Raw genomic sequence first — 25,250 nt, forward strand, 5'->3', positions numbered from 1 at the left:
CAAGGGCCCCAGCCCCACCCTGAAGGTTCCCCAGGGGGTATTTGGGAGACCCCAATTGATTGCAGATGTCATGTGCCTTGTTCGCTATGTGCCAAACCATCTTCCGGGCAAAATGGAAGGTGATATGATTGCCAAAAAGGGCACAAACAGAAATAAGGAACGCTCGTTTCTGCCTGCGGTCCGCTGCCGTATGCATACGCTCTCAACTCTGATCGTTGATCTCTCTCATCTTCTTCCCCTTTGTGCCTTGGATAATTGTATCATCACTCCCGGCCCGAGATCATGACAGATGGCGGGCGGACGCTCTTGGAAGAGAAAGGAGGAAGAAGACACTGGCCCCGTCCCTACTATTGTTCATTGCTGACGCTGCGCAATTCGTTCCTTGCTTTTGTTGTGTCTGGAATTTCCAACTGATTTTCCGGGCTGAGCCTGTGGAACCGGAATATGCGCAGATACCCGCCCATGTGGCATGTGGTTTGCTTAAATTAGAGTACTTGGCAGGAGGGGACCACCAGGAACGCCTGGGACCCGTGCCGCGTTTGCGAAAGCTGCCGGCGGTCCGCTCCTGCGAGATAATATAGAAGTTCAATACAGAAACTTGGCCTCGTGACCTGCCTCTTGATCGAGTATTTATTATCTGTATCGTAAAGAGGATTTTGGGGCATGATATCCCTTTTTACAAACTTATGCTGGGTACCTTACAACTTATTGGGCCACACCCCCTTTTATTGGTCCAATTCTAGAAATCGCGTATAGACATAAATCAAACAAGTACAACATTTCGTACCGGGATAAGCGGCCGTATGAATAGTGTAATAACTGCCTCTGCCATCAAGAGATTAAATAGGAGCCGGACCGGAAACCGGAAAAGAGATAAGCAATTAGAAGTGAATAGTAGGCAATGAACAGTGATCAGTAAGCAGTGGGCAGTGAGCAGCTAGCAATGCGCAGTGAGCAACTAGCAATGTGCAGATGATGACCTAGGGTCTCGGCAGCACGTCTCCGGTGGTCTTTTGTTTGTTGACATGGTTGGCAGTTTTTACATCTTTGAAATGACAAATGGAAATGGGAAATAAAAAATGGCAAATGGAAACGATGAAAAGTTAGTTCAACGAAGAAACATGAGAAGATTGTACGTGTAACTCATGGGAATCCTTCTCTCGAATCACGAAATAACGCTCATACGTACTTCTGTACAATGGGTGAACTGTTATCCCGGGTGCGACAGCTGGTTCATGAGATAACACTTCTGACCTAATCGGCCACCTTGGCGTGTTAATGAGTTGGAAGATGAAGGGGGGGTTACTACGCGGTGAAAAAGCTTATGAATTGGGAAGGCCACTCTGAATCTTTCCCCCTAACCCTTTAGCCCTCTTTTCGCGGTTACGAATCAGGCGAGATAAATCATAAGGCAAAGGGCACTCCTGCAAATGTCGTAGCAGTCCCCAAATCGGTTCCATATATCCTCAAACTCTCTTCAGTAGGCATTAATATTTTCAGGGCCCATCGTAAGCAACCAATCAGCCCATGCCCTTGCGTACGCTCCACAGATGACAATAGCTGACCATGTCGATACAGGCCCCATTGGTCAGGATCAGCAGACCGTTGGAAGTCACGTCGAGCTTGGCTGAATATTTGCCGCGACTGAGCATCGAATGCTCGGATTGTAGCCAAGTCGTCGACGGAGATATCGCTTTCGGCTAAGGGAAATAATGGTTGAGGAGTGTATGGAGGCGGGAGAGGGCCATTACGTTGGATCTGTGTGCATTGGGGAGGAGGTATGTCCACGGAGAATTGAGGAGTCATGCTGAATAATTCAAATACTTTCTATTTGTGGGTTATTGGTGAAGAGCGTGGAATTTGACCGTTGGGAGTATTTTGTGTTGGCTACAGAATTTCAATACTGAAGAGCCAGAAGCCTTTTTGCTCATTTAGTACGTGAAACACATCAGAGGGTCAACAAAAGTGGTCATGTCAGTTGTCAGAAACAAGTGTCGGAGTAGGGAAAGAAATCAGCGAAAAGTCTCGTAGGCGGACCTTCAAATAGGAAATGTCGATCCTTTGCCTACGTAGTGAGACAAAGGTGAGGTAGGTCAGTATATATTATTATGATTCTACTCAAACACTGAAGAAGGGGCTACACAATGTTTCGCCCCGCTCGCATATTTCATCTGCCCACCCCCCTCATCACAACCACGTACCATATCGTTGGCGGAAACCTGATCGCCATACACGTCTCCCGGTTGCGACTAAAACGGGAGTAATCATCATCTCCGTGTCAGCAATCAGTGTTGTTCTCGCCTCTCAACAGAATTTTCACCTTACATTGTCAATCCTGTCGCACACAAACGCCGAAGAAGAAAATCAGAAGGACAGTCTTCTAACCAAAGGAGTGACACCCATATCCGTAATTGTCATCAATCTGTCTTATCTATGAATCCTTTCATTGGGCGGCGGAGGGAGATACCGGAGTCGCGTGTCGGGTCGCTGGTGTGCAGCGCAGACGTCGGAGGAATGCATAATGCGTGGACATCCATTCTGTTTGTAGAAAAGATGGACTAAATACGGATGCCACACTCGGTGCGGCTTGAATCGCCGCGGATGTGTTGACAGGCGCGTAGCTGATTGTTGGTAGGAGTGCGATGTCAGTGGCACAGCGGCTGGCAGTGACGATTTCAGCCTGTCTCTAATTCGATCTACTTGATCAACAGCCATCAGCTTCCTTGCCTAATAGACACATCATCTTTCTCCCGCCACCCAATCCAGATGGTCATAGCCCCTCTCCACATCCCACAGGCGCATAACAACCCATCTGTCTGGATCTAGCTCCAAGCTCAGCGCACCGCCCTAGCATCCTCTAAGTAAATACCTTGGGTCGGCCTCGCCACGCTTCAAGCTCTTTCCGCATTCTACATCCTGCTATCCTCCTACAGTCTTCTTCCCGGCAGAGGAACTCTCCGGATATTCCATCCTAGACAGTCAATTTCTGGTTCATTCGCGTCACAGCAACATCATCATATTATTTAGACGTCAACATTATCCCGTGATAATGACTTCCTTCAATCCTGCTCCTGCGCAGATACAAGCTGCTCAAGACCATACCTATGGAAGCATGCCCACACCTACTTATATGGGAATGGTTGATACTGGCGCACAGTGGGACTATGTGGGACGCAGAGGAAGCAGTAGAAGGTGAGCAGCAATTTGTCGCGGATTGCGAAGGGCAATGCTGCGTCTTACATCATACATCTTGGACTCTGGAAACCATGCTGATGTTATACCCATATTGCAGTCGAGAACCATCCGCTTCTCCTCAGCGAGCAGCAACGGAATCTGGCATTCCTCGAACTTCGACCCATGCAGCGAGCGCTTCCGCGAGTTCATCCTACGCTCCCGTCGCTGGCGCATCTGGTCAAGCGTCTTCCGCTCCTCACGAACCCACGATAAGAGAAGAAGCCACAGCAGTTGTTGACAGAAGTATGCGGGCTCATCAGCAAACCACCGGACCAAGCAATGGAAACGGGAACTCCCAACCAAAGAAGTCCAAGGTCAGGATGGTGGGAGATTGGCAGCTGAACAAGACCCTGGGGGCGGGAAGTATGGGTAAAGTGAAGCTGGCGACCAACATTGTGACAAAAGAGAAGGTCGGCATGAAAGTGTTAATCCGGATACCTCATGGCTAATCATTGTTATAGTGTGCTGTGAAAATTATTCCTCGGTATACCGACGCGAACAGGAAGGAAGAAACAACAAGAACGCCGGAAGAAGTTGAGAAACAGCGGTTGAAGGACGAATCTAAGGAGATTCGAACAATTCGGGAAGCACACATCTCCCTTCTCCTCCATCATCCATATATCTGCGGCATGCGGGAATTTATCTCTCACCAGAACCATCATTACATGGTATTTGAGTTCATCGACGGCGGTCAGATGCTTGATTATATTATTTCTCATGGTCGACTTCGAGAGCGCGCGGCGAGGAAATTCGCTAGGCAAATTGGATCAGCACTAAACTACTGTCATCAAAACTCTATCGTCCATCGAGACCTAAAGATCGAAAATATTTTGATATCAAAGAATGGAAACATCAAGCTCATCGACTTCGGCCTTTCCAACTTGTACTCTCCGTCACGTCATCTCTCAACATTCTGCGGTTCATTATATTTTGCCGCGCCAGAGTTATTGAACGCCAGACCCTACACAGGTCCGGAAGTTGACGTTTGGTCATTCGGTATCGTCATCTACGTCCTGGTGTGCGGAAAGGTACCGTTCGATGATCAGTCAATGCCAGCTTTGCACGCAAAGATTAAACGTGGTGTTGTAGAGTATCCGAGTTGGTTGAGTGCTGAGGTTAAATCTCTGCTGAGTCGTATGTTAGTCACTAATCCAGCGGAAAGGGCGACTTTGGCAGAAGTGCTCAGCCATCCGTTCATGACAAAGGGTTATGACGGTCCCCCCGACTCTTTTCTCATCCGACGCGAGCTGCTTCGCGCCGAAGAGATTGATATGAACGTCGTTGAAGCGATGGAAGGCTTTACTTTTGGTGATGCCAACACCATCTACCGTAACCTTCATAGCATCCTCACCTCTGAAGACTATCTTCACTGTGTTGCTACTTTTGAAGCCCATCGGGAGAAGTTACGCACTTCTAGTCCTGGTGTCTCAACGAACGATCCTAGTGACTCACCGAAGAAGAAGAGGTTCAGCGGCTTCGACCTAAAGAAGCGGTTATTCAAAGAGGACAAGAAGGTCGAAGAGGCACCATTCAAGGAGAAAGTCAGAGATCCGACCAAGGGTTATGATCCGCTCATTTCAATCTATTTTTTGGCGAGGGAAAAGATCGAAAGAGAGAGAGTGTTTGGTCCTGGTTTCTTTGCCTCATCGCAATTGTCGTTGGATACATTTAATACCAGTCAAGGTTACGGTATGGCAGTTCCCAATCTTCCACCACCCGCGTCAACACACGTCATGGGTCACGATTCTTCACGAGGTCCCGACTTTGCCTCTGAGCCCCGACCACGGTCCGACGATGTCCCCAACCCTGTCATGGCCCACCCTTCAGCAGACCGAGAACAGTCCAAACTCGCCGACATTCCTTCTGCCGTCCACCGCCGGCAACCTTCCCTCAGCCAGCCACCGTTACCCAGCAGTATGCCAGCTGCAGTAGAAAGGTCTGCCGACGAGGGTTTGACGAAAAAGTTCAGTATGCTGGGGCGCGGGCCTCGACCGCCCTCTGCCGGTCCTGCAGGACCGTCTCGCTCAGCCTCTACTAAACGTGAGAGCATGACTGCTTCACCTTCCATGCCTATACAAGAGCACCGACGTGCGACCACTGTCGTCCACAGCGACAAATCCAAACAAGAAAGGCGGGTATCAGTCGGCAGCTTTACCAACTCTGTCAGCAAAGCAAGCGGCTTGGCGAGGCGTGCATCCCAGCGCGATCGACCCCCTGCGACACCTCCCGATTCTCGATGGTTGAACGCACCAGCAGAAGCAGAGGAATATCACCAGGTTGAGACTTCGGTTCGGCCGTCGTCTACTCCCCGCGAACCCGAGCCGGATACTGCCAACGAACCTCAAAGCTACGATGATGTCAAACCAAGTTACCTCAAGGGTATCTTCTCTGTCTCCACCACTTCTACCAAACCAGCCAACGTGCTTATCCGAGATATCGCCATGGTGTTGGACAGGATAGGCATCAAGCACCGCCCGATCAAGGGCGGTTTTGAGTGTGTCCATATGCCAAGTATAGACCTTGCGAGTGTGGTGAATGGTGACGAGGCGAGTACTAGTTTGTCGAACGTCCCCTCTCACGCTTCTGGTGCAAGGCGGAAACAGAGCTTGAGACGAAAGGGCAGTAAGGTCAATATGAATGGCATAAGTAGCAATGGTGCTGGAAGTAGGGCAACGAGTCCGGGACCGCATAGAGTCTTGACTGGCAATTCAAGCGGTACGGTCAGCGGTGGCGATGTTGCTCATTTGTCGGTGCCATCAGGCAAGAACCGACATCATGTCGGAACTGTGGAGGAAGACGAGGTGGATGCGTGGGCTTTGGCGCAAAGTGGAGGAGCTGGAAGCAGTTTAATTGTCCGATTCGAGATCTTTGTGGTCAAAGTGAGTCTAGATCGATGTTGTTCGGAGATGGTTAGGATTGAGTGCTGACAAAGAATGAAAATTTAGGTCCCTGTTCTTCCACTTCACGGAATACAGTTCAGAAGAGTGGGAGGTGATGGATGGCAGTATCAAATGTTGGCCAAGGCGATCCTTCGCGAAATGAGATTATAGTCGGGCCGAGACCGCATTATGGTAAGGCTTCTAGATTCTAGACTTCAAAAGCCAAAAGTCTAGGTGGAGGGCAGGGAAGATGGAAAAAAGGGGGAGAGAGCGATCAAAGGTGGATTTATGGCTGTTTATGCTTAGGATGGTTATACTCTTTACAATTTTTTTGCTGTCCGCTGTGGACTGTGGATCTCTAGACTTTGGAAAGCGAGAAAAGGGGAATGCGGAAAAACATATTTTAGGATGATTGCAAATCGCGTCCCAGATCCTTGGTGAAGCCTTGAGCGGTGGAACGGCGGAGTTAATCAGCAGAGAACAGTAAAGTTATCAGATATCAAGATATACCCGACAAGGAAAGAGAGGGCAGATGATAAACGGACAAGGAAAAAGGATAAAAATGGATCTGTATATGATACGTAGATGTATGTTCTTCATGATAGTCTGATTATGCCTTTTGAATAGATGTTAATGAGTGATGTGCGTCCTTTTTTTTTTCCTCGCAATCATCGTTAAGTCAGACGAAATGAAAGTATATACACTACTGTTCGGAAGTGAGCATACACCGATTTCATGTGTATCAGGTGCTGTGCGCTAGACTATACGCCATGGTACCGCATAGCGCATAGTGTATATTTTACATTGAAGAAAGCCGCAGTAGGGCAGCAAGAAGCAGTGCTTCAAGAGATGATGGTGGAGGGTGGAGGTTGAAGATTGGAGAACGGTGGATGGCGGAGGCTGTCGTCTGGCAAATGGCCAGTGCTAAACTGCGCCCTGCATTGGCTGCGGGCTGCTGCACCTTTATTATTATCTCCAGCGATATGTACAGTACAGTATCCCGTATATTAGATCCTGGAAGATGCTATTATACCAGAAGCCTGGAACAAACGAACGACAGGCGGTAAACGAAGTGCAGAGAAAGTCGCGCCAGCGAGTAGTGTCGTGACGACGTGAAGGAGGGTGGTTACGTTTATCGGTTGTAGCTTGCTTTAATTTTCACGTTCCTTTTTTGGTTTTTTCCTCCCTTCTTTCCCTGTTCTCTGTGCCCTGCGTACTCTGCTGTTTTTGCCACTTTGCGCACTCTGCTCAAGTCGAAAACCCGCTTTAAAATCTTTTGCTTCCATCACCAACGTCGCACCGGAAGATCTCGCTCATCGCCGCAGAGGTTCTAGAGCCTCCACCAACGCGTCCACGTCGCGTATATGCGCGTCGAGAACCAATTGAAAAAAAGGCCTGGGAAGGTTTCTCCGAACCCTTTAAACGACCTGGAATGTCAGTTTAGCGGGGTCGTGCATGGCGCCGAGGGTGTGCTTCATTTCACCACTTCTTTCCATGGAATCAGAATTCAACAGACGTTACATGTCTTCTGCGCTCCCCAAAGGAGTAGTGAAGACGGAGATGTATGGCAGCATGTCGGGTTTTATAGAGTCACACACTAGCCCGATTTTTTTTAAATTTCCCATCATTTTTAGCCCGAACTAGTGCCGCAACAATTGACCGTGCCTGATTAGGACTGATTGTCCTGAAAATGCGATGTCAACGTCAAAAAGTTGCGATCGCTACGTTTTGGAGGCGAAATGTGAGGTCGTCCAGCTCGACAGGCGGAAAGTACAACACCCTCGAATGAATATTCAGCCGCCTTCCGATCAGAGCGAATGCATACAATCCAAGTATAAGAACAAAACACTGTCGTCGTCGCAACCCGTTCCCGCATCTTCGTCGTCCATCGCCCACGGACGCCCTCGCACCTCTTCGCTTTTTGATACACAGGCTGTCTCGGAAGGCGCTAGCGGATCAGTCAGGCGTCTTTTTCAGGATCATATATTTTACGGTAGTCACCCATCATGCTTCATTCCCTCCAGCCACAGAATTTTCCAGACGACCTCGGCCGCTCGAACAGCGTGTATTCTTCGCTCTCGCCTGCTACAAATTCTCTGCCTTCCAGCTCCTTTTCAGCTCGCCCCCACTCTGCTTTCGAAACCACCACCCCGCGAGCTCGCCACTCATTTTTACTGCCCGCTGTTGATCGCTCCCCTTCCTCCGACGGTCACTCTCCTCAGCAGTCACAGGCGTTGCGCCGCCCACCCTCTTTACCAAACGCCGCCATTCTTTTAGAGCACAGCCCGGTCCGCAATAGCACTCTTTGCCGGAGCCATTCTACCAGATCTGCAAGGACCAAGTCTATTCGACGCAAGCCTGTCCCGGCCATGGTGCTGCCTGCGGCCGATAAAGAAGTTACAATCGGCGTTGGTCTTCCACCTAACCATCCATTCGCCAATGTCGCTTCACAAGCTATGACGAGAAGCAGCAGCTCGTACGGTTACGAGGACATGCGCTACGGTACGGAGAAGATCCATAACAGATTGGGAACCAGTTCTCAGCTAGCCAACAGGGCGGTAAGTGCGGGAGTGATGACTCCAGTGCCTCCGCACCGGGTGACGAGCCGACCACATCTCGAGCGTGCCTGTGCAAGTTCCCCCTCCACTCCCATCCGCAACACTCAACCGCCTTTCCCTCCGTCATTCTCCGTACATCGTTCGGCAGATCCTCCGCCCAAGCCATTTCCCCGCAGAGACACATCTCCGCATCTCCCCGAACAATATGGGCAGCGTCTGCACTCCCGTTTCCCGGAGTACACCCTTTCCGTCGATCGTCCTCTGCCTCCTGCTCCGACAGACACCGCGTCCATCCGATCCACCGACACCGCACCCCCCTCCGCTGCCACTCATGGAGGTCGTTCCTCCGCTGACAGTGCAAGGATCATGACGCCCATCCATGGTTCCACCCACGAGCAAGTCGGGCACAGTCGGGAGTCATCTTGTAGGAGTGGACACAATGTGTCCTTATCTGTCCCTCCTATTATGCCCAAGAGATTGATGTCGGACGATATCGTCGTCAGAAGCAAGGGTTCGAAAAAGGTTCAGCAAAAGATCAAAGTTCCCAAGAAGGTAATTCTGCTCGGAGGCGAGACTCTTGCAGACGTCGAGTTTAGCGTCGATAAACTGGTTTCAAGGGATCGAGTGCTTGAAGCTTCGACATGTTTTGTGAGAGATGAGAATGGTCTTCCGGTCTGCTTTGGTGATCTCCTTCCGCCCCCTGGTCCTGTCGAAGCTGGCAAACCTACTCCCAAAACTGTCGTCTTCTTCATCCGTACGTTCTGGTGTGGTCAATGTCAAGATTATACGCTTGCCTCTATCTCGGTCCTTTCTCCCGAGGCACTCGAGAAGGCAGGTATCAAGGTGGTCATCATTGGTCATGGGAGCTGGAAGGTCCTCAAGGCGTATAGGAGGTTGTTCAAGTGCCCGTTCCCTATCTATGTGGATGGACCGAAGAAGCTGTACTCGCTCATGGGGTACGTTGTCATGCTCGACCACTAGATGTTTAATACTGACCCATCCATATAGCATGACGAAAGGTGCACCGAAGACAGCACCCTGGGGTCATTTCTGGAAAGGTCGAGCAGAGTATCACCAACGTGCTGTGCCTGGTCAACTCGTCCATGGTATCTCTGTAGGTCTTGCCTTTTATAACGTTGACTTTGCTGAAGGCTCACGCTCGACTTGCAGAACGCCCTCTTCAAGATGCCTGTCAAGCCTCCAGGCGACCTTACCCAATTAGGTGGTGAATTCATCTTCAGCCCTGGGTCTGTCTGCGAGTTCGCACATCGCATGACTCACGCCTCTGGTATGTCATATCGTCCTCTTCTCTTCGTGACGCTGAGCTGACAAGATTCCCTTTTTCTACATGAACTATCAGACCACATGGAAGCTCCCGAAGTCATTCGTCTTGCAGGTTGTGACCACCCAACTGTTGAGGAAACTAAAGCGGTCGAACTCGCCGAATCGCAAAAGGAAGAGCTTGAGAAGCTTCGCATGGAAATGGAGAGGTGGAAGAAGGAGAGGGCTGCCGAGCTCGAAGGGTGAGTTTTTTTTCCCTTTTTCCTTTTCCCTTTCTCTTCTCCGTCCACGACATGCACATATTGATCAGTGTCTTCTCATAGAATCAAGATGCGAAAAGCCGCTCGACGTGGGATTCCATACTCTCGTTCACTGGAGATTGGCCCCCAAATGGTCCAAGTCTACGACTTTGAATATGACTTTGAGGACGGTCTTCAAGTAGCGTATGAGGAAGGAAATGAAGATGAAGCAGAGGCGGTGGACATGGGGGAACATTGGGATGAGAGGTTTGGGAAGGTCATGTCGCCTGAACAGCAAGTCGGCAGAAAGGAGGAAAAAGAAACGTTTGCAGGGATTGGGACAAGAGCGATGGAGACTCGACTCCGACACGAGGCGCGCGGGCAACAACGGGATGATGAGGTTGAGATGGTTTCTCCGGAAGGAAGTGGAAACCTTAACGTTCATATTGGGCCGGTCTCATAATTGGACTTGAAGACATTTAACGAAGAATCATGGTTTTCATATGACGATATCATAGATGATTTTTGTTTCCCTTTTTTCAAATTGAAGGTGTACTGTTATCAATATAATGTCGAATATAAGCTACGAAGACAATATACATCTCTCATGAATTTAGACTGCTCTGGCGATATTGTAAATTGGCAGTCATAATGCTAAAAAATAATAATAAAAATACAAACTGGCGCATGAGTGAGGAAATATCGATACACCCTCCTTTTCTCATCTAAGGGACCAGCCCACTTCAGACCTCACATAAACAAACAAAAGTCCTTTTCACAAATCCCCGTTACCACCCCCACTTCCCCACCCTCTCCACCATCCCATCCAGCCTCCAAATCCGCTCATCATCCTTGGGCTCCACGGTCCCGCGGGACTCCACCTCCTCGTCATCTCCGGCCTATCCTCATCTCCTTCACCGTCCTTCCCGCTCCGCTTCCCCTTCCCTTTTTCATTTATCAGCACCCCCTTCCACTCACTATCCGGCACTTCCACAGGGTTGGGAGAGTGGTAAAGGATAAGAGGAATGAAGACGAGAGGTTCGCCTCGGACGATAGTGATAGTTAGTCCACCGTAAGGATCGGTAGAGTATATTCGTCCGGTCAAGACGTTAATAACGGGGAGAAGACCTTTGTACCCTGTTTGCGACGGGGGGATATGCATCGGGATAGCTCTTGCCCCTCCTGTTATATGACATGACGAAGAACCGTGGTTGTTGAGGATGGAAAGGAGGGGAGCTTTGGACATAACGATGGTATGGTTACCGTGCTGGAAAGGGCGGAGAAGGGCGGGGAATGATGGGGATGACGATGCGATACGGCGGGCGTTATTGAGGGATTTGATCATATTGTATGTAGGCTGAGGTTTTCCTTTGTTAGTGAATGGATATGAAGGACAGAGCAAAGAGAGCACATACAGAAGACTCGTCATATCCAAATAGCCAAATTGCTTCCCTGTTATAGGGATCATCCCCGCCTTGCAGATTATGTTCTTGGCCCGAATAGAGGATTGGATAGCCATCGTTGATGAAAGGATAAACCATCGCATTGCGAATAAGCTGAGCAATATCGTTAATTAAGACATTCTTTGATGTTAGAAGACGTAGAAAACGTACAGCCTGATCATCGGTCTTACCAGCAAACCTGGGGAAGTCATGATTACTGATCAACATATCAATCAGTCTTTCAGCGGTTACAGCAATACGGTCAATAATGAAAGCGACGAACTCGAGAAAAGATCCTAGTGATGATGGGTCTGGGAAAAGTCGATGAAGGAGTTTGATCATGTTCACCAGCTCTGATATCGACCCCAGCGGAGACTGGAATGCCCGTCTATTAAAACAATCAGCATACCGTATTATTAGAATTACTCAACCTAACTTGACTCACTGAATATGCCAGTACGTGGCAAAGTCAAATATACTCCCCATCGCTTCCCTCTGATATAGCGCCAAATACGTCGGGTCTCCATTCAATACTTCTCCCAAACACGCTACACCTGCGCTCTCTATAAAACCTTTCCAGAAATCTTTCCTGACGTGCTTGACAGTGTCGATGCGGAGAGCGTCTATTTGGAACGTGGAAACGAGATGGTGGATCCAGGTGTTGAGCGTGGAGATGACATGGGGGGATTCGGTGTTGAGGTCCGGCGTTTGAGAACCGACCCAGCCTGGATTTGGATAAGGTAAGTGGACGTTACTCTGAGAAGAGAAGAGAAGAAAGGATGCAAGTAAAATATAATTGGTAACATACATTGCTCGATTTCTTCCTGAACATCCCAGTCAGGCTGACAGTACTCGTGGAAATCAGAAGGCGACGAAAAGGGACCATAATCGGAAGAGGGCACGAAAGATACGTGGTCCTGCGCTCCGACATGATTTGCTACCTATTTCAGAAATCCATCAGCTCCATTCATGTACCCTAAATCTTTAAGTGAAGTAATGCATGGGAAGACGACTTACGACATCCACCATAAGATACATGCCTCTATTATGTAGTGCTTGGCTGAGGTCAAGCAAGTCCTGGGGAGTTCCGAAATGGTGATTTAGCTCTTTTTGTCCAGTATGGCCGCACATTATAGAAAAAGTCAAGCACGTATCGCGATCCGTTTAGCTTCCACCATAATATCATTGAGGATCGTGAAACATACCATATATGTTGGAACCCCAGTAGCCATGATATGGGTCCCCGTGAAATGAACGTGCACCTGGGTCAAGTTGGATGTTGGCGACGATCGGCGATATCCAAACTGTGCAGGTGTCAATATTAGTCCCCAAGCGTATCTTCTGCCAGTTCATGGACGAACAGTACTTTCTTAAGCACCGTCGTATCAGATCAATCAACACCGACAGCACAATCCGCCACGCATTCGAACGAACGCACAAACAGGACTAATCACACGCTTGACATAGGTACACGTACTTGTATCGAACCCCATCCCTTTTATATAATCCAGCCTCTGCTCCACACCCTTCCATCCTCCTCCACAGTACTCCTTTTTTGCAACATCACAGGGTGCAATCTGCTGGTCTGGTCGGGCAAAGCGATCTGTAAGGAGTTGGTAGACTGAGCGATGCCGCAGTTCCGATTGGGGTAGGGCGCTGGAAGAGAGAGAAGTGAGGAGCAATGGTAATATGGAGAGGGATATGGAAAAGGGGACGAGCATGATCGTTTTAAGGAAAGATGGAAGGATAATAATGTTTATAAATGGAAAGTCAAGCTCTGTGGGGACAAGTCGTCGCCGCAAAAACAAAAGGTGGAGGTGGAGGCGGTCCGAATATTAGTAGAGGACCGTCCAAAATGTTACCCTCTTAATTATGATGTCCTCTGAACTGTAGCACTACTGTATGATGGACTGCATATTAGCTCCTCATCAAGTCGTTCCTCAGTCGAGCATATAGACAAATGAAGGACACGGTGGGCGAGCGAGATGAAGAAGAGGGCAGTAACTCAAAAAATACTACATACGCTATCCCCTGTCCTGTTCTTTCTCAGTAGGTGAGCATTAATGCCGTGCCATGTAGTTGTAGAAGCTTGTCCAACAACCAGTATAGTCATTGTAAGAAATCGTCAATATTCAACGAAGGAAAAGAACAAACACGTTACGATAATACACGAGTTTCTGCAGACGTATTAACGTAAGGCAAGACAGCATTTGATGTATTTGTTTGATCCCGTCCTTTACTCCGTCGTCGACACCGCACGCAGCTGTTGAAGAACGAAGAGCGACTATTGACCAAGTACGAGTGGTTGCCAAGCAGGACGCTGAGAAAGATAGAAGTGGAGCGTCATAGACATAGACACCCTTTTTGCCAGAGTGTGGCTGTCGGGTGTGACAGTGCTGCGACCCTCTTTCTTCCCAGTGGCCACTGTAGCATCGTTGAAAAGCCATGGTGGTGCATCGGATGTGACTTTCGCGCGGTTGATCCTCGGATAAGTGTGTTTACGTAACCCTATGCACCTGTGTCGGGGTTGTTGCTTGTCGGTGCCGGCGGGTGCAGTGTTGATCTCTGCACTTTGCTTTCCATTGTGAGCTTGACTCATTGTTTCCCGCGTTTCCGGCCTCGAGAAGACAGCGCCCCCTGCCGCCACACACATGCTCCTGTAGTCCTTCCCATATCCACGACCACTCAGCGCCTGCCACGTGACTCGCTCACCACGCCATCAATAGCAGCTTGTCCCGTCCATCTCGTTAGTCGCAACAGCTGTAAGTGAGCGGCCCATTCAAACTCTCCCTTTGCTCTCTACAGCTCTGGCTATGGCTAACGCCTTGCCCAGCAATCGTAGCGCCGATATTCCGCAGCCTTGCCCGCAAAATCTCACGCCCAAAATGCCCTTTCTCCAATCCATCTCAAGCCTCTTTTCAGGCAATTCTTCAAAGTCCAATCCGAACCGCTACAACAACAGGCGCTCCGTTATGGACTCTACCCGCGACGCATTCAGTCTACCGACCACCAATGCTGGTAACATACACTATGGCAACGGGTACAATGATGGCGTGAGTCACGCGATATCATTTTGCTGCGTCAGGTGGTGGCTGACATTGGACGCGTCAAGCCACAATTGGATAGCGCGTCGTCTTCGCCTGGTCCTAGTAGACGTAACAGCAACGCTTACAACAACAATTACCCTCCAAGAGACTTGTTTGTGCATTCCATTTTTTTTCCATCGTCTTCGTTAACGTTCCGCACAGCTCCGCGAACCCAAATTCCTATCCTCCCTTAACCCATACTTTCCACCGACTGCGTAAAACCCTTGCTGGCTCATTCCCCGAACTCCTCGAAACACTCAACCCACCTGTCAATCCGACTTTACTGGCCACCTTTGAGGCCGAAATCGGGTGTCCACTTCCTCGCTCGGTACGCGAGTCTATCCAAGTTGCAGACGGCCAAGACCTCGAGACCACTGGCAACATCTCCGGCTCCGGAGGATTGTTTTTTGGGCTGTATTTTCTGCCCCTTGAGGAGGTTATGCGGGAGTGGGCATTTTGGAGATACGCGGAAGATGACCCTACAGTAGGTGGAAACCCGGCGATATTGGCGACTATGGCGTCTGTCCCTCCTCAATGGATCAAAACTGTCTATGCGTGTAAAGGCTGGATCCCGCTGTTAAGTGATCGAACAGGGAATTATGTCGGTGTTGATCTCGACCCGGGGGCGAATGGCGCGTGGGGACAAGTCATCGTCTTTGGACGAGATTTTGACCGAAAGTGCGTCCTTTGGAATGGGGATGGCGAAGGCGGCTGGGGTAAATGGTTAGCCGCGTTTGTGGATGAGCTGGAGTCCGGTGAAGGATGGGAAGCGGACAAGGCTGCTTCGTCAGATGAAGAGGAGGAGATCGGGTATAGCAGCTATAACGGTGGAGGGACATATGGTGAGGTTGGAAGTGGACTCCGGCTCGCGGGCCAATACCGAGGATGGAATGTGCTTGAAGCATGGTGGGATAGGAGTGTGAGAAAGTGGGAATCATTAGGATTGGGATTAGACATTGAAGAGGTTGAAAGAGGATTAGAAGAGGCTAGAAGGTTGACAGGCTACGGTGTGAGTGAAACTGAAGGGAAAGGGAAAGGGAAAGGAAAGGGCAGAGAGGGGACCAATGGGAACACAAGTAACAGCAACAGCCCGCTGCAAGAAAGCCTTGGTGAGTATACTGCTTCTCCCTAGAGTACGTATACTAATAAGCAACAGGCGGTTCTCAACACCTCGCTGCAGTACCGGGAACTCCTGTAACCCGTGATTCCGATGTTCTCCTCCCACCTTCATCTCCCGAACAACCATCCATCCCCAAAATTAGACATCCATCTCCTTCCCCCGTGAGAGTCATTACACCAGTGACATCTACCATTGATCATCCTCTCAAACCGGGACCACCCTCTACTGTTTCCGGTTCAGGTTCAGGCTCGGGATACCTTTCACCTCCTACTCATTCTCCATCTCGGCGTAAGCGCGCACCTGCCCCTGCACCTACACCCATTGACCTCCCCACACGAGCCGATATCCAAGCCATGTCCGCTATCGCCCAAGCTGAAACTTCGGGTCTCCGCGGTGGCTGGGTGATGAACCTCGATACCTCTGTCGGATCCGCCGCCCGTCGTGCATCTCGTCTGTCTTCTCTCGGCTCGGGATCCCAGGGAAGGGGAAGTATGGATGCGGAGATGGTGGATATTGATCTTGAAGGTGGACGGGCAGTACCATTTGGTTCGCCAAACATGACAGAGGACGAGTTGGAGAGGCAAAGAGAAGAGGAAAGGATGGCACATGCGGGATTGGAACATCGACGGAGTCCCGTGATGCTCAATTCCCGTACCCCTTCTCCTCTCGCCCGTTCCCCTCATTCATCTCATTCCCCACTCTCTCCACATTCCCCCTCTTTCCATTCTCCTCACTCTCCATACTCTTCTCGCCCACCCTCTTTCGAAACTCGCACCGCCATCATCACTACCGAAGACCCTTCCCGGGAAAAGACACCCAAAGCATCTCTTCGCTCACCAAACGCCCCATCCCCATTGGACGTTACCGCAATCCCTCAAAGTGTATTGGACGCTACTAGCATGATTCGCCCCCCGCCGCCTGTAGCAAACAACTCAAGCTTAACAATTCGGGGATACGATGGTGAAGAGAGGGATCGATCTCTTGTACGAGCCAACTCGGGAGCTTCCAATGGTCAAAGATCTCCCCGGCCAGAAAGGTCGGGGACGACGCCCATTCCCGGTTCCGGACCGACGCAGCAGAGATCGATGACAAGGGGCCAGCGGGAGTCTAGCGTCATCTCCACAGATAGCCATGACGGTTTGCTCGAAAGTGTTTCATACCGTAGAAGTGTGTCTCCCGTCTCGGTTTCTGATGCTTCCGCACTTGAAGGTGAAGAGGTAATGGAAAGCCCTAGTACTATCAAGAGTATGGAGAGTGAGAACCAAATAAAGGAGAGGAAGACGGGGATAGAAGAGGGCTTTCAGGAGGTGAGCCTTTGAGAGGCGTTTCGGATGATTATGCCAGGAATGTTGCCAAACTGTGGACTGTTGAGCGTCGTGGGCCAGGTGTAAGAGGACGGGTCAAGACTGTCTTATGTTTTATCATGAGCATATTCAAAAAAGAGATGTTTTCTGCATTGTTAGACAAGCTTTTAGTGCCTTTATTCAAATCCTGCATTGACTTCCATCTTGAAGAGCTTAGGTATATGTAGGAAAAAAAAGGCGGTAACAGTTGGGCGCGAAGAGGCCCAAGGAGAAAAATATAGAGTGCTTATTCCGAGTACGATCATGGACAATAGATACCACTTTCTTTCTTCGCAAAGATAAGCTATATACCCACTTCTTTCTTACCATTGATATTGAAAATGTGTTTTATCTCATCGTACTTTGGCATGGATTTTGATAAGCATTTGCGGGTACTATTTGCGAGTTTATTCAATACACCCATTAAAACGCTTTGTAATATCATGTCTTTATCTCTGCTCCCTTCCTCCTTTGTACTTTTTTTTGGACGGTTGTGCTACTCAAGCAGTTCATTGATGATTCTCATACTGCGAAAGTCTTTTCCGGCTTTCTTGGCAACATAAACGAGAGGGATTTTGTCGCCTCTTTCTCTGTTAAAAGGTGTGATCTTCCATCACAAAAGCAGGAAGAGTTCTGGATGGCGGTTGCGGATGCGTCCGATCCTTCTCGGATAAGAAGATAAGAAGATACATCAAAATTCTTATTGCTCATGACCTTTAACTTAAAGGTACTTATTAAGTTTCCTTCGCCTTCCATTTACCCATCTACCAACTTTCTTATCTCAGTAGCGCATACTACTATTGAGGTCATCATCAATAACTCATATCTCAATCCAGCAATGAGAAATGTCATCATCATTCAACTCTTTAACTTCCTCCCTCCGCCAAGTGCCATCCATTTTCCGCTTTCTCCTTGGGCTTGTCTGCTTCTCACATGATGTTCCACCCTCCTCAGGGTGGTGAGAGTCTGGAAGTGGAACAAGTGGAAAAGAGAAGGCCGGTGATGGGCCTCTGGACGGAAGGGAACAGGAAACAGACGGACAAGTTGTATTTGGTTGAAAAGCAGACTGAAAGGCCCAGTTGGGTTACTTGGGAGAGAGCGAAGGGCGGTAGGTGGGAGGATGAGGAAACTGCACACAAATGAGATGGCGAGAATACATCTTCGACACATCGTTCGTTCAATATTCACCTGGTCTAACAGACCACCCCAGCACACTCTCGCTCATCCCTCCGCTCTTGGCGGAAGCGGCGTGCAAGTGTGGTTGTGGGAAGGAGATGATGAGAGGGGAAGAAGAGACCAGGGGGATTTTGAGAGGAAAGAGGAAGTATGGGTGATCGGAGTTGGGGTTGAGAAGGGACCCTATGCGGGATGCGTGGGAGGAGCAAAAGCTTTTTGGAAAGGATGGGGAGAGTGTGAAACTGGATGATGGGACGGAGATAGTTATGGATGTGGCTGTGGATATGGATGACGAGTCGTTCGTGCCGAAAGGCAATGAATGTGCTTACGCGTGATCTGCAAAGGCAAAATGAGAGAACAGTGTCAAGTACAAGGACGAAGGGGGAACAGTCAACGAAGTTTGCAGAATCTAAAGGAACACCTCAAGAGAGACAAGTGGGCGAAGGAAATAAAAAGGATAACGCTGCTAAGAGGAACTACAAGTAGGTAAGTTCATCTGTTATCTGATCCGGCGGAGGATTTTGTAAATGATCTACCTCCTGGGACGACGGCCAAAAGGACGGTAGGCGCTCCGCCCTCTGCTGCTGGGAGAATTGGTTGTGCCATTACGGATATCCAACGATCAAATCAATACAACACAACCGATGCCCTTGCGCCCAGAGTATAAAGAGCCAATCCAGGGCGATAGTGACAATAACTAAGGCCAAATTTCTTGGGGAGAACTGTCAGGAAACAGTAGGCCATTCCTCCAGACAGGGAAGTTTGCTTGGGTAAGTGATGATTGGGAAGTCGTAAAGGTTATATCATACTGAGCGAACAATTATCGATACATAGTCGTGTATAATAAATACAAGGGGTCGTATGGAGCGCATTATGCTTCGTTGATGGTCTAACAGCACGGTATAGGGATGATACAAATGTCACATCTACGGTGTATGATGAGCTTCTGCATTTATTAGAATAAAAGAGAACCAATCATGGCTTACCGGCATGGGAGAATAGCTAAGTATCAAAATTGCGTCAGGATCACTTCTGATCAAAGGTGCGGTCAAGTGAAGACTTACGAAGACCACAGAGATGACCGGGACATCCGCCTCTCAGTCTCATAACTTCTTCGTCCTGCTGTTTCTCCTGTATAGACTCTCTTGATCCAGCATTCCTAATATCTAGATTGAAATGAATCAACGCAAGAATACGAGTGTAAACAATGACAGAAGACATACCCATGACTCGTTGTGAGATGGGCTGCTTTGCAACGACTGGAGCATCAATTGAGGGCTGTGTGGGGTGCTGATATGTGGTTGTAGGAGGGTACGACATTGTGGATGGTTTTTGGTAGACGATTTAAGAGTTGTTAGTGGAGTTATTTGGAGAGCTTCTTTATATAGATGGCCAAGTACGTAAATGGCACAGCAGCTCAAATTCAAAATGTCAAAACATGACGTAATGACGTCACTCCTGTACCTGCCCAAGAAGAGCCTAATTGCGTCCGCAGCTGAATTAGGCGCACATTTACAAAAGCCCCGGAATATTCTTAGGCGCGCTTATCTTTATATCGAAATCTGCCGGAAAACCGTTGTGGAAAAGTGTTGAAAGCAGCTAATTGTTCCTATCTCCATACAAAAATAATCTCAGATTTTACTCTTCTCTTCCCACGTATACCCCGGCTTCCGTATAGACTCTCAGACCATGGCACAGCGAACAACCTCCCTCAGCGGCTCATCCAGGCTTTCACTCAGCGTAGACAAGATTCCGGCTGCAACTCAAATCTCAGTCGCCGGCAGGCATCCGCTCAGGCAGGAGTGCGTTGCGTCGATATCTCCTACAGAATATCCTACGCTGATACGCAGAAACTAGCTGGTCCATATCCTACGTCCATCGGCCTCCGAATGCTAAGGTTGACTACGAAAAAGAGATTCGCCGGGTCGCTACTTTTGGCTCAGTACGTCTCCTACCAAACGTCACTTGGTATCACGTTAATGATAATTGACTGTGGCCATTTGGATTGACAGATTGAGTCTTTCCTCCATCTCTACTCCCATCTTACCCCGGTGAACGAATTACCTCCAGTCACCGACGTACTCGTTTTCGTCAGCCGGATTGGTCGACCTGGCGTTTGGGAGGAGATGCGAGAGTATGTCTTTGCTTTTCTGGCTTAATTGAGCTACACTGACATGTAAGTCTACAGCGGAGGTCGATTTACCATCCGGCTCGTTCACCCTATCGTCCCCGTCCTCTACGAATCGCTTCTCTTCTCTCTTATAGGTGACCAGTTCGATGAGGCGGATAATGTTGTGGGCTGCGTTTTGAGCATGAGGCAGGCGGAGGGTATCCTGAGTGTCTGGGTGGAGGATGAAGGAGAAAATGTCCGAAATGGCTCCTTAAGGTATGTTTACCTTATCCTGCCTATATGTTGGCATTATTGACCAAGAGAATAGGGCCAAGATTCTTTCCTTACTCAATCTTCCACCATCCACCACATGTGACTACCGCGCGAACCGAACTCTGCTCGAAAATGCCAACAAACCCGCTTACATAAGCACCAATTCCACCAACAACGTAAACGGCATCTCCACCAATGGCGAAGGCGGTGGGCACGGTCACGGGCACGGACATGGGCATGGGCATGGTGGGCGAGGTGACAGAGGAGAAAGGGAACACGAAGGCGGTAATCCCGGGGGCGAACGTCGTACGCACGGTACCGGCCGTGAGAGGGGTGAACGGATTGGTGGTGACCGCGAACACGAGTACCATCCTCGTCCACATGGGGGTCGGTATGACCATCACCACCACGAGCGGCCGCACAGGGAGAGGAGTGAGCGCGCCGAGAGGATGTCGGCAGTGGCTGCAGGCAGCACTGGTGGAGATCGACCCGAAAGACCCGATCGCGAACGAGGGGAACATGCCCATTCAAATGTAGGAGGCCAAGGGCACGAGCGTGTAGGGAGTTCGCACTGGGGTACAACAGGAGGATTTAGGGATAGGGAAAGTCAGCCGGGGCAGAGGAGGACGGTCGTAACGCCTGGAGCTGCGGCTGCGGCGGGTTTGCCGGCTGCACCTGGTGCGGCAGCTCCTGGAAATGGGGCTGGGGTGTGGTGAGATGCCCGTCTGTCGTTCTAGGTAGAGGGAGTGTGTTAGGGGTGAAAACGGGGGGGGGGGGTTTATGTAACCCAGAGTAGATCAGGCATGTGAGAATATCATGCGAAACTTGAAAGCACAAGTTAATATTGGGGAAGCGCGTACTGCGTATTCGCTTGCGGACTCATTCATTTTTCATACATTATCTTCCGATAGCGCAGATGAAAAAAACAACAAAGAAGATTTCATTCGACAAATCAAGCCTAAATCGCTCCATAACTCCATACCAGTAGAACAAAGGGAGTTTTATATTTGTTTGACTGACAGGAAGAAAGGTGTCCCGTGTATAATCGGTTCGTATTATAAGAAGCGGAAGAGAAGGTCCATCAGGAAGACAAAGGAGTCTGAAATTCTCACTCATTCTACTTGATTCGATAAAACCTTGACATTATACTCATACCTTGACATAGAGGAAACTCACTTTTATCAATCACCACATACGATCCATCACAGCTTACCAAAAGCAAGTCCCATTCCTTTCTCCCTCTTCTCCAACGCTGCTAACTAACCCCCTTCGTCCATCGCCCCACTTGAAATGCATGAACAGTGCCATTGAACATTGACCACTTCCAAATCCATCACCCATACGTCAATCCTCAAGAACTACCTTTCCCAACGACCACCTTACCCGGTGGAGGGAGGGCTGCGATATACCCTGCTGTGAAGACGAGATGGGCGGGGCCGAATGTTGGATTTGGTGCTGGGGTGAGTTTGTCGCTCTTCGTCAGACTTGGGGTCGAGAGGTACCGAAAAGAAGAAAAGTTGTGAAGGAAACGATATTGAGAGATCGGTGGCTGACTGACGAAAATAGTTGATGGGTATGCCCCACCCGCTTGGAACCCCCTTGGCATGGGAAGTAGGTACGGGTATCGATAATACGGCGGCCGCCTGGAGGAGATATTATGGCCTTGGAGGGTAAGGCAGCTCCCCTTTTTTCCTTTACATATTCTTCTCTGTTGTTTCATGAATTGTAAGAGAAGCTGATTGATGGATGATTCGATGGATACGATTGATAAGGCTTTTGACCGGTTATCCTCTGCATTATAGGCTACCTGGTAGACCTGGATTAGGAGGGTACTTTGGTGTGAGTAAAATCTGTTTTGCTTCCTCGTTGCTGTGAGATTGAGTGTTGATAATCATGTCAAGGGATGGGAGATACGAGATTGATTGATCAACTGGAATTGGGGATTAACAGCTACTACGTAAATAAAACTGAGTGTACGAAATCTCGTACTATGTTTATACAGTGACTGCATGTAAAACACACAAATAATCACCATTCATCCCAATGTACCCCTCCTTAACAAGCTCTACAAGCGCAAGAGCGGCTTCAAGTATTTGAGTGTAATGTCGAGATAGCTTCTTCCAAGAGATTTGCTTGAGCTCTACTACCCCGCACCACCACGCACCATCCTTCTCGTTCTTCCACCTGAACTCTGAATAGCCCTAACCAAACCAATAGTTTTGCTAAGTCTCTCAGGAATAGCACCATCCATTAGCTTTTTTTATCTTCAGAGTGCAAAGTGCTTGTCTGAAAGCTCATGTGAGTGTTGAGCAAGAGACCTTCATTGACTGCGTCTGCGTGTTCATCACAACAAGAGCCGTGCGTGGAACGGAGAATAGACGCGTCAGCATGAGATAGCCTGCTACGGATCATAATGAGATCCGGTACTTAATCCGTCAAGCGAGCGAGATAATCAGATAAACAGCCCAAGTACAAATGCAAAAAATCAGCCGCGCAACGAAAGCTTACCGCGTCATCGAATGGCGCTGTTCTTCTGTTCAATTGTTCCCATCGCTCTTGTAACTCCCATACAACAATCTTGCTTTCTATAACCTTACTTGTGTTCGTCTCAAAAGACCCACATAGTTCATATATCTCGATATGCGCTTCGTGGCCCTCTCGAATGAGAACAGCAGCTCCCAGAAGTCCGTCACAACCAACAACTCGAACAGTCATTGTCATGTGGGTGCAGACGTAGTTGGGTGGTGAAACATTACTGATGCAAGGCATGGGATGTTAGCCCCAACCATCAGTCAATGACTCATTGGTCATTGAGGGTATGATAACATGTCTACAAAATCAACTAGTTCTGAATAACAAACTCTTTGAAAAGTTCTTGATTGCGGACGAAGCCCGGCAAAGTAGATACGAAAAGCAGTTAGCCGTCGGTTTCACGTAGAGATAGATCCAGAACCAGGCTAATCCTAATCAGGCTCAGGATTCTGAACTCCAGGATCTCCGAGACCGGTTAGACAAGCTTGAAAATGCCCGCTTTCTTATGGAGAGTTCATACGAGCAAGAAAGTGTGGGTAGCTCCAGCGTGACGCGATTGCATCAAGCAGGCCAACGAAGGCTGATAACAGGAATACAATAGTTTACTCACAAAGGGCGCGTGTACGAGCTTGAAAATCAAATAATAGGGCTCAAAGCTCGAGAGCGTGGCCGAGAACAGGTACGTCTAGAGTGGAATAATCATCAAGTCTGACCATATGTGACTGATGTAGAGTAGCAGAAAGATTATACGGTGTCTCAACTTAAACAACAACAGAAGGCTTTTGAAGATCAATTGGAGGCTCAGCGAAAGGGGTTTGAGGCACGTATCAGGGAGCAGCAAGAGGGCTTTGAAGCTCGAATTAGAGTGCAGCATGAGGAACTCATGGGTCGTCTGAAAATGGGACAGAAAGAGGTCATGGCTCGGATGGAAAAGCTGGAGTCTGCTGCGGCCATTGTAAAGGAGCCCAAGCCCAAAAAATCCGTGAATTTCAGTGAGATGGTGGGTTTGATTTATTTGTCTCTGTATAATACGATTTTGTTTGCGACACTATTAATGACGAAGGTTAGGCAACCGTCCGCACTTTTAATCCACCACAGTATGCATCACCAAACCTGGGGAAGCAAATTAGTGATGATATGGAATGTTCTGGGGCAAGCGGGACGTCCGCTCGGTCGTCAGCACTAGTAGTAAGCAATAAACTGAAACTTGCGCGTGGTTGAGCCTATTAACATTTGTCGCAGCGAGGTGCCTCTTTTGCTACTGCAAGAAGTGTGGTGCCAGCCAAAGCAAAGATGAAAACGTGAATGATGTTGCAAGCCTATCAATCAGTATAAATCTTTGAAATTATCTGTTATAGAAGTCTGAGTGTTAATTGTTTGCATATAATATGTGCTTTCACCAGCTGTCGACCAAAGATCTGAAGTATCACAGTTGACCATCAGATTGGCAGCGGCCTCCTTCAAATTGGCGGAGAGTATAGACCCCTTAATGAAGCGCGAGGCTATCAAGTGTCTTGCGAAAGTCATTTCCTCATTTATTTCTCATGAGGCAGAGGCAATTGCTTCAAGGGGGTCGGCCCTAAAAGATGATCAGATCTCGGAAATTGTCCAAAATATCCTTCAGTCTATCCAAGGACCTCATTCAAAGGCATTTTTGAGCCGGAAGTCCCTACAACTAGTTATCGATGAGCTAGAGACTGTGAAACTATCATGGTCGAAAAGCGCTTGCAATGATTTGGCATGGCGGAAGATACTGCTAATCACTCCTGTAATGAAACATCTTTGCATTTCTGTACAAACACAGACCGACCGACTAGAGGAGGGGTTTTCGGAAGTATCTGATAAAGGTAGAAGTATTTGTGAATACTTGCTACAGATCAATTACTCCAATATTTCTAGTATTTACGCCCTGCTATGATTGACACGATGCGGCGAGGCATCTTCTCCTGTCAGCGTAGTTGTAGTGCTTTTTTTCCT

The 25,250-nt window shown here is 48.8% G+C and overlaps 8 protein-coding genes across 8 annotated transcripts; 6 read left to right on the forward strand and 2 right to left on the reverse strand.

Moving 5' to 3' along the window:
• Positions 1-2,681: 2,681 nt before the first annotated feature.
• CNK02740 (protein kinase kin1, putative) lies at positions 2,682-6,762 on the forward strand. Its single transcript, XM_567871.2, has 4 exons — positions 2,682-3,192; positions 3,293-3,644; positions 3,696-6,113; positions 6,180-6,762. Exons 1-4 carry the CDS (start codon positions 3,050-3,052, stop codon positions 6,282-6,284), a joined length of 3,018 nt encoding a protein of 1,005 aa, XP_567871.1. The 5' UTR covers positions 2,682-3,049; the 3' UTR covers positions 6,285-6,762.
• Positions 6,763-7,944: 1,182 nt separating this feature from the next.
• CNK02750 (fmHP, putative) lies at positions 7,945-10,818 on the forward strand. The gene is made up of 5 exons (XM_567872.1): positions 7,945-9,627; positions 9,680-9,785; positions 9,842-9,959; positions 10,032-10,194; positions 10,276-10,818. The coding sequence occupies exons 1-5, from the start codon at positions 8,120-8,122 to the stop codon at positions 10,652-10,654; spliced, it is 2,274 nt and encodes a 757-aa protein (XP_567872.1). The 5' UTR covers positions 7,945-8,119; the 3' UTR covers positions 10,655-10,818.
• CNK02760 (Alpha-amylase A precursor, putative) lies at positions 10,794-13,407 on the reverse strand. The gene is made up of 9 exons (XM_567873.2): positions 13,111-13,407; positions 12,839-12,937; positions 12,651-12,739; positions 12,442-12,574; positions 12,079-12,358; positions 11,917-12,021; positions 11,805-11,850; positions 11,607-11,747; positions 10,794-11,548 (listed from the first exon to the last, which is right to left on the reverse strand). Exons 1-9 carry the CDS (start codon positions 13,352-13,354, stop codon positions 10,967-10,969), a joined length of 1,719 nt encoding a protein of 572 aa, XP_567873.1. The 5' UTR covers positions 13,355-13,407; the 3' UTR covers positions 10,794-10,966.
• Positions 13,408-14,217: 810 nt separating this feature from the next.
• Positions 14,218-17,563, forward strand: CNK02770 (beta-1,3 glucan biosynthesis-related protein, putative). Its single transcript, XM_567874.1, has 5 exons — positions 14,218-14,395; positions 14,467-14,686; positions 14,746-14,831; positions 14,882-15,828; positions 15,876-17,563. Exons 2-5 carry the CDS (start codon positions 14,519-14,521, stop codon positions 17,156-17,158), a joined length of 2,484 nt encoding a protein of 827 aa, XP_567874.1. The 5' UTR covers positions 14,218-14,395; positions 14,467-14,518; the 3' UTR covers positions 17,159-17,563.
• A 1,619-nt stretch (positions 17,564-19,182) lies between these two features.
• CNK02775 (hypothetical protein) lies at positions 19,183-19,694 on the reverse strand. Its single transcript, XM_024658814.1, has 4 exons — positions 19,582-19,694; positions 19,423-19,524; positions 19,345-19,360; positions 19,183-19,284 (listed from the first exon to the last, which is right to left on the reverse strand). Exons 1-4 carry the CDS (start codon positions 19,676-19,678, stop codon positions 19,248-19,250), a joined length of 252 nt encoding a protein of 83 aa, XP_024514648.1. The 5' UTR covers positions 19,679-19,694; the 3' UTR covers positions 19,183-19,247.
• Positions 19,695-19,957: 263 nt separating this feature from the next.
• Positions 19,958-21,500, forward strand: CNK02780 (conserved hypothetical protein). Its single transcript, XM_567875.2, has 5 exons — positions 19,958-20,160; positions 20,216-20,300; positions 20,371-20,492; positions 20,547-20,744; positions 20,797-21,500. Exons 1-5 carry the CDS (start codon positions 20,048-20,050, stop codon positions 21,455-21,457), a joined length of 1,179 nt encoding a protein of 392 aa, XP_567875.1. The 5' UTR covers positions 19,958-20,047; the 3' UTR covers positions 21,458-21,500.
• A 32-nt stretch (positions 21,501-21,532) lies between these two features.
• On the forward strand, positions 21,533-22,772 carry CNK02790 (hypothetical protein). Its single transcript, XM_024658092.1, has 6 exons — positions 21,533-21,789; positions 21,907-21,959; positions 22,044-22,201; positions 22,308-22,411; positions 22,514-22,580; positions 22,643-22,772. Coding segments are annotated over exons 2-6 (351 nt in total). The 5' UTR covers positions 21,533-21,789; positions 21,907-21,958; the 3' UTR covers positions 22,664-22,772.
• Positions 22,773-23,303: 531 nt separating this feature from the next.
• Positions 23,304-24,670, forward strand: CNK02800 (expressed protein). The gene is made up of 7 exons (XM_567749.2): positions 23,304-23,462; positions 23,521-23,664; positions 23,713-23,805; positions 23,875-23,952; positions 24,010-24,273; positions 24,342-24,461; positions 24,516-24,670. Exons 1-7 carry the CDS (start codon positions 23,382-23,384, stop codon positions 24,576-24,578), a joined length of 843 nt encoding a protein of 280 aa, XP_567749.1. The 5' UTR covers positions 23,304-23,381; the 3' UTR covers positions 24,579-24,670.
• Positions 24,671-25,250: the final 580 nt, after the last annotated feature.

Source organism: Cryptococcus neoformans, assembly GCF_000091045.1.
Source record: "Cryptococcus neoformans var. neoformans JEC21 chromosome 11 sequence".
Taxonomy (NCBI): Eukaryota; Fungi; Basidiomycota; class Tremellomycetes; order Tremellales; family Cryptococcaceae; genus Cryptococcus; species Cryptococcus deneoformans.